The sequence below is a fragment of the Hoplias malabaricus genome, chromosome 2 (assembly GCF_029633855.1).
Source record: "Hoplias malabaricus isolate fHopMal1 chromosome 2, fHopMal1.hap1, whole genome shotgun sequence".
Classification (NCBI taxonomy): domain Eukaryota; kingdom Metazoa; phylum Chordata; class Actinopteri; order Characiformes; family Erythrinidae; genus Hoplias; species Hoplias malabaricus.
In genome coordinates this window covers 30,445,996-30,454,493 of record NC_089801.1, presented here as the reverse complement: position 1 = coordinate 30,454,493, position 8,498 = coordinate 30,445,996, and the positions used below count along the sequence as shown (strand labels likewise).

The 8,498-nt window shown below is 38.0% G+C and overlaps 1 protein-coding gene across 2 annotated transcripts in view; it reads right to left on the bottom strand.

Annotated features, from left to right (window-relative positions):
* Nucleotides 1-3,787: 3,787 nt before the first annotated feature.
* Nucleotides 3,788-8,498, bottom strand: part of arhgef28a (Rho guanine nucleotide exchange factor (GEF) 28a) — a 74,453-nt gene continuing 69,742 nt past the window's right edge. For both annotated transcript variants that reach the window (XM_066658516.1, XM_066658517.1), the window contains one exon: nt 3,788-8,295. In XM_066658516.1, coding sequence (XP_066514613.1) covers nt 8,135-8,295 — 161 coding nt within the window. In that variant the 3' untranslated portion in view covers nt 3,788-8,134. The remainder of the gene's footprint in view (nt 8,296-8,498) is intronic.

The window sequence follows — 8,498 nt, the reverse complement described above, 5'->3', positions numbered from 1 at the left end:
CAGAGTTTCATTGGGGTTCATATGTGAAAGGGGCTTAGCGTACTGACATACAGTAACAGTCAATGCTGTTGTAGACAGATTTCAAAGTATGCAAAAAGTTTTTCACTCGGAAAAGGGCCTGCACTGTTTAAAATGTTTAAATCTGTTGTTGACTATATTTAAATTAGTTTTCAGCTTGAGAGGAAAAACTGTTTTGTAGCTATTGGTTTGTTGGACACATTCATTCATTCATTGTCTGTAACCGGTTATCCAGTTCAGGGTCACGGTGGGTCGGAAGCCTAGTCAGAATCATTGGGCACAAGGTGGGAACACGACCTGGAGGGGGTAGCAGTCCTTCACAGGGTGACACACACACACACACACCTATGAACACTTTGAGTCGCCAATTCACCTACCAACATGTGTTTTTGGACCGTAGGAGGAAACTGGAGCACCTGGAGGACACCCACATGGACACAGGGAGAACACACCAAACTGTTTTTATATTTATATTCTGCTGACCACCCAGGTATTCAGAAAAATGCAAGTTAACCCCTTGCTGGTGTATGATATTGTGTGCTGAGAATGATGAAGATGGTGTGGTGTGACTGTGGGAGATATTTAGAATTTTGGGGTTCACTCACTGGCATAATAGATGGTACTGCTGAATGTTTTGATGTGAGGGTCATGTTTTTAAGTTTCCTTACTTTTGAAGTGTATGGACTGGTATATTTTGTAATGTTTAAGTTAGTGTTTTGTAGTGGTTTTCAGAGCTGGATTACTCAGCAACGCTTTGTCAGAGTGTGTTTTTATGATCATACAGTGGTTGGATTGAAGAGGTCCTGCAGATTGTGATACGTGGATCAAGTCTGTATGTTAAAGCATTCCTGAGTTATGATGTCAAACCACTAACCACAATTGCAGGCCTTGGGTCAGTTGGGTTAAGAAGATTACAGACGCTCAATAGTTGTTTTTCTTTTCTTTACTCAGTGATGGCTTATCAGCTACACTTTTTTTCACTTTGTTTCCTCTACTTTATGTGTGGATTATCTTATGAATAACGAATAAATAGCTTTATATGATGACTGTATATATTAGATTCCATTTATACACAGTAGTTCCTAAGTCAGCACTTACCTGCAGTGTACCGTCAGGGAAGTGAGCACCTGGGCATCCCTAAGGACACAATCGGCTGTTTTTCCATGCTGTCACTGCCTACCACGTCAGCCGAACTTCAGTGTGTTCAGGTGGCAGCGCCAGGCTCCTGGCATTCTCTCCTAAATAGCTGGAGGCAATTGGCAATGCTGCACGGCCATTACCTTATAACACCATGGCAGCAGGCTTCATACAGAGCAGGTGGAAGCCTTCACTCTCCCTGAATGAGGCAAAGGAAGGAGACCCAACTAACTGAATAGTGTCAGGAGTAAACCAATGTTGAAGCATTACTGCAGCATTTTTCTAATGTCTGATCAGACACAGTAGGGCTGCTGGAGAGTTTAAACAGTGTCCTACCTTATTGGTCCACCTTGTAGATGTAAAGTCAGAGACAGTAGCTCATTTGCTGCTGCACAGTTTGTGGTCTTGGTGGACTTTTTTTTTCCAGCAGGTGTTTAAAAACTCCAGCAGCACTACTGTGTCTGATCCACTTGTGTCAGCATCACACTCTTACACACCATCAACATGTCAGTGTCACTTCAATGCTGAGAGTGATTTATCACCTAAATAATCCCTGCTCTGTGATGGCCCTGTGAGGGTACAGACCAGTGAAGAATACGATGAACTGGTGAGGCAAACAAAGCATACAGAGCAACAGTCTGTAATAAGAGAACCACAAAATGCACCTATATGGTAAGTGTAGCTGATAAAATGGACAATAAATATAGAAAAAAGGAGGTAGCTCTAATTCTGTGGCTGATTGTTGTATGAAGCTAAACATAATACCTGAAAAAAAGGTTCAGCCAATGCTCAAGCCTTGCTTTATCAGTATCATTACGCAGAGCTGATAACAGTTAAAATAACTGCAAACAATCTGCATTGCCCAGGGCAGGGGGAAATTACTTCCCTTCAGTTAGAACAGCACTGTTAAAAAAACATTAAAAAAAAAAAGTCATATGCAAAGGGTTGTTGATTTTTCTATGTAAACATAGAGCAACATTCTCTACACTTGAATAATGTAATATGATATTAGTACATTTTACTGCACAGTTTCTACAATATAGGCAGCATTTCTTCCTAAACTGGGGGTTTTGACATGCATTTTCATTCTATTTTGTTGCATTTTATATTTAAATTTTACTTATAAACAGTAACTTATTCCTCCAAATTTGTTAATTCCAGATTAGAAAATCAACAACACATCATTTGATCAGGAGTGCCCAAAATTTTGAATAAAACTCAGTAGTACATGCTGCAAAGAAAAAAAGGAAGTACCACTTTAGAATAAGACTTCCCTTATAAACTCTTTATAAAAATCTGTGACCTGTTGTTTGCCAAATAATAGATGTGTAAAATAACAATGTCAAAGAATAAACTAAGACCTTAAAATGTGAATCTAGTCATTTGTTAAAGGGAACGTCTATGACTCTGGGCAATCACAGGTTTTTTTTTTTTTTTTTTTTTATGTGGAATGGTGTGTTTGAGGGGCAGAAACAACTGTTTATATATGGACTAAGTTTTATTTGTCTGTAAATTTTTATTTATTCTTTGAACTACCACAAAAACTCATTTGTAACTCAAATAGTTTTGTTTTGTAGCACTTTTGGTAATGCAGTTAGCCGTCTCCAGAATTTGGAGACATTTCCACCTTAAATGATCTGAAACAACGAAGTGAGTCTATATTGCCCATCTGTGAAGCAGTTATGAGCAATATCTTCTTTTCGGTTCATGCTTTAACATTTGGAGTTCTTTCCACTGTCTAAAAAAACCTCAAAATGTCTCTGCCATGAGCAGAGAGAGACATAGAGAGGAGAGAGAGAGAGAGAGAGAGTAGCATACCGGGCTGAGCTAGCTTGCCTTTTCATTCATTTACAGACACCAGGGTTTCGTAAAAACACACCAGACTGGTTTCCAGAGCTAGCAAATGAGGAAAAATATCTTGTGAATTATACAACTGTAAACTACACCTTCACGATGCACTTTATTTTTAATAATGTCTAACAAGACATGGTTTGTGTTTATTAAATCTGTTGGTTAAATGTATATTAAAAAAAACTGTGTCAAGTCTAACGGGCTTAATGTTGACTGATGGAGAAAACAAAACAAAATCAGTATCCAGCAAGGTCTAAGGTTTAAAAAGTATAGATGATGTGGGTTCACTATTCGGCAAACGATAGGTCACTGTTGCCCTTTCTGACTGTGTTATATCTGATTATAAATTATTTTAGGCTGTTTACAATATAATTAACAACCATTAATAAACAGATTTTAGATCACTGATAAAGCTTTGTAAATGTAGCCTTATTCTAAGTGGTACAAAATGTGTATATAAATAAACCTAGGTCAAATTTGTGTCTCGTCCATTATCTGATGACCCACTGCCTTAAAAACGTACACTAAACCTATAGGGAAAAGGAACAACCAGACAAAGCAGATGCAAAATATGCAGAATTACTTTGCAGAATCAATGTGTGAACAGTGGCATAATTAAATCCCTTTCCTCATCCGCTTCCTGAGTTCATTTGCAAATGCAAGAAGTTGAGATGACCTTTAATAACGGACTGAAGAGACCTGACCTATTTTAGAAAAACTGCTTCTTGAATAGATCGCCTGAAAAGCCTGCAGAAAGAAAACACCACACTGGGCTATGAGAAGCAAGTTTCAATATGTTAAATACATACAGCATATGATGGGCATGAAAAAGTACACAGTGCAATGTGTAAATACAATAATTATACAAAACAGTTCATATGTACATCATGAAGATCACTACACAGTATATCCACTGACAATAAATAAAGGATATGCGCAAGAGATAACACACTAGAAACAAACTAGTAGGTCAGCATTTTCATAAAAAAATTAACAGGCTTTTACAAATGCACTGTACTTCAATATAACAGCCATAAGAATGCACTTCTGGCTGTTCCTGTAAGATGAAATATCTGGTTCCTGTGCTTAATTTGGGTATAGAAATGCTAAGTGTTCTTGATTTTGTATTTCAGACTGAATGCATTTTAAAAGCTTTGCTGATGTCATGCACTGACAGCGGGAAGAAGAATCAATTCTTAAACACATTCCCATTTTCTCTGACTGATTCAGATAGATTGGGAATCAATATAAGGAAAAAAATATATATCATTACCAGATTTTCAAAGACTCTGCACTTCCCCTACTGTAAAATAAACACTCAGATTGAGATGCTATGAAATGAAATACTTCAGGGCACTGAGGCTTAGAAGAAAAATGAAAATGGAAGGATCGCTCACAAGAGCGAACATGTTCACTAACTGTGTTTACATAAGGCAAAAGTTTGAAAGCACTGTCAGCATATTTGTCACTGTCCTATGAAAAAAATATTTATATCCATAAATGTTAAGTTTAGGGAAGAAAAAAAAATATTCTTCTAATTTGCAAAGAAAGATTTTATTCCAAGTAATTTTGGAGCCTCCCTATTGGTTCATCATGATATTTTCACGACGTGAAAAACAGATGTTTTGTTCAATTATGCTGTAGTAAAGTAAAAATCGACAAAAATGGAGATACATGTTTTTCACTGGACAGAGATGGTTTTCTACATCAGAACACAGCTTTGTTTGTCTCCAATCTCAGCAGAGCGCTAATCAGTTTAACAGGCTAACCCAATAATATTAACATTTTAGAAATGCATTGTGACAACTTATGTGTAAAGTGCTGCATATGATCTGAAGGAGATTTCCAGCATTTTCTGTACTGTTTGACTAGACTAGTCACCAGATGAATGGTAACATTAGGTGAAACTACTCAATCAGGATGTGCGTTGTGATTTCCACCTTATGTACATAGTAAAATGGCCCAAATTTGCATATCCTCCAGTAGGAACATGGACTGTGAGCCTCTATTCCCTTCCATTCTACAAAAATGAAGCCAAAATTGTCTGCCATGTTGTCAAATGTGCATCGAATTCTGAGCAGTAGAGACCAGAGGCAGAGAGGGACATGCCTGCCCATTTGGGTAAACACACCTCCTTCAAAAAGAGCTCAGTTTCCATTAGATTTTTATAGCCTGCAAACAACTTTAATTTCTCATTATTCTTCCACTTTTTCAGAACTCTTCTTTCCACCTTAAAATGTTACAGCAGTTGCTGGCATTAACCAACTTCATCTTCCAACTTAAATGGTGCAGCAGTGACATTCTGGCATCTAGTGACTTTTTCCAGTCGACTTTAAATGGAGCTAAAATTACTCTGGCCATGGTAGAACTTTCCTTTCCAACTTAAACAGTAAAGCATTTAATGTGAAAGTGATAAATCAACAGGGCTGTAGTATAATCTTTAATCCATTTAAGGTGGAATGAAACCTGTGCAAACTTCACATGGTCATGAATGTTTTTAAAGGTTTACAAATTAATCTTATGACGTTTCATAAATGGCACTTGTTTGTCAGAAGGAAATGCTTGTAAAACTGAGACAGCCATGTAGTTGGCAGTTGGATAAAATGTTGTAAAACTGTCTCATGTATCAGTATGCAAATTGATGCATGCTAACTGCCCAGTGGCTTCTAGTACAAGTGAGTTTGGAGTCAATGGTCAATGGGCTTTCAGTTTATTTCCAAGCACATGGAAATGTATCAAAATTACTATATTTTTAATCAACAGCACAGTTCCGACAGAAATTAGAAAAATGTTGAAGTGTTCTTATAAATCAGTGATGGAAAGCTCTAGTGGTGAAGTGTTTGATTAATTTTACCAGGGACCATCCTAATTTTAGCGTTAGTCAATATCTCCCTGTAATATGGTCCTTCCACTAGATTTCCTACTACCCATGCTGATGATTGGTACAGATCTGCAATCCTCCCACTCACAGTACTTGAAGTTTCCAGTATGTGAGGTAAAAATGGAATATCAAGTAATATAGGGCCACTTTTGTGTAAGCTATAAAACATACTATATGTCCCACAGTTTGTAGACACTAATTCGAATGGGGGCTAAATTAAGTTTTACTCATTCCTGACATGGGGTTCTGCTGTGCCCACACAGTTTATACAATTTTCATAGTAAATCATTGGGGATAGAACAGGCAGCTGTGCAGAAGTCAAACATAAGCCTAAAGTCGCAGTCAGACTGGGTTTGTGTCCACAAATTTTTGCATGTGAAATGCAATTCCTTTCAGTGAAATTCATCACCACATGTGCATTTTGCAAACTCGATATCTGGGCGAATACATTTCACCTGCAAAGTTTGTATCAAATCAACATATGTGAACTTGAATGCGCAAATTCTCATTCCTGACCAATAGCGCCATTCCTCATGCTGTGTGACCTCTGATGTGATCCATACTGTCAGTGCTGCTAGAGGCAGGTATTACACCACTCTTATCATATGGATAACAAAATATAGCACAAGTGAGAGTGACAGTAAAATTGTAGCTAACAAACTCTTTTCACCGCTGCTGATACAATACAGTGCTCTTCAGACATGAAACTGCTGAACCAAAATGGAGGACTGTTAACTGCACTGATATTTTTCCCTGCTCCCATTTAATGAGGCAAAGCGAAAAGCAAAACCCCAGTGTGTGGGGGTCTTAAGGTTACCATGTCCAAAACCAAGCGTCGATTATTCATCCATTATCTGTAACTGCTTATTCAGTTCAGGGTCGCGGTGGGTCCAGAGCCTACCTGGAATCATTGGGCGCAAGGCGGGAATCCAAGCGTCAATTAGAGGGGTATAAATCCACAAGAATTAGGTTGTGAAAGAGTGGAACTATGCTTTCGTTTGTGATGGAGCACAATCTAACTGAGGTAAGTTTTAATATCCTAAACTAATCATCCAGCATCAGTACCTGACCTCACATATGTTAAGTCTGAGTCCCATTGACCTATTAATAAAAGGTCAGAAGAAAGGTTGGATGAGAACTAACGTGGCCATAGAGTGACTGCAATACTAAGACACTGACCCTGCCATGGAGGGTCATTGGTAAGCATGACTAAAAACCTGTGAATGCCAGATTTTAGATATGCTAAAAATCTGAAAGTTTGAGTTGAGATGATAAAAATAAGCACTCTCTCCCATATGAGAGCGTGGCATCTGTGAGAGAGAGTCTACACTGGCATTAATCTAAAGCTGTATTTCTAAGCGCATGAATGGACATGGGCAGTGTGCGCTTTCAATAAATGAGCTAAATCAACGCCTACTGACAATGTTAAGTACTTCATATCCTATCCACTGCAAAAAAACGAGGTCATTAATAAGGGGCTAGTTCAGAACACAATCTTCTGCAGGCCAAAAAAGTGTATGAGTGTGTCTTTCTGCACACACTGCCGGGTAGGAAGTTGAAATAAGAGAAATTATTTTTGTCTCTGCAGGCTGCAGGCAAGCTGACACAACACTGACCCTACAATATATCCTCACTTCACACAGACGGCAATTAACTATTTGAAAAATATGGTGGAATAAGAAACAGGAAAGTGGTGGAAAAGAAGCTGAAATATTAGAAATGTTTCTCTCTTGACTTGTTTCTGACTTTGACACTAAGTATCAATCTAGTCATGTTGAATAAGTTTAGTATCAATGAAAATACCAACCAAGTGCACCAAATTGGTGCAATCTATTTAGATTCTGGTCTATCTCCAAGCTCTTAATAAGGTGTAAACCAACTGTTGAAGAGGCCAATTTGAAATATGATTCATTATGATCATTAAATTCTGAAAGGTTTGCAAGTGGTTTACTTACATTGAAAATGTAACAGCTTCAGGACGAAGCTAGAAAGCATTTCATGTTTGTGTTAGAGCTCCAAAATCTGTCTAGAAGTGCAAATCATAAAGAACAGCAAAGTGCAAACATGAAAAATATCATGGTTTGAAAATCCACAAAGCGAGGACAAAGACGGCTGTTAATATGATGTGTGTGAAGTTCAACCTCCACTGATTATGTGTCACTGCAATTCCTCTGACCAAAGCTACGGTCCTGTTGGTGTTTGTTCTTGCAGGGCTTCAGTCCAGACTGAGTTTACACAGATGTCAGTTTAAAGATACACAATGTTTTCCTCCCCCTCCGCATCCTGGTTCTCCATGTCCATGGACACATAAGCCGGATGAGGCACAGAGAGGGTATCACCTTGGTAAAGCCCCACCCCTGCTACCCCTGCTGTCCAAGTTTCTCCAGCATGGCCTGGTGGACCCACATCTGGAAAGGAAAAAAAAAAAAAAAAAAAAGATTGTAGTCAGTATTCTCTGTACAATTTTAATATCACCTAAACAATACATAACCTTCTGATAAATAATCAGCATAGTTCTTTAAAGATTAAATCACTACTATCTGAGTATTTTAACAGTAATGTTTTTCTTTCACTCCCTCACAACACTCACAGTTTATTCAATTATAATAAC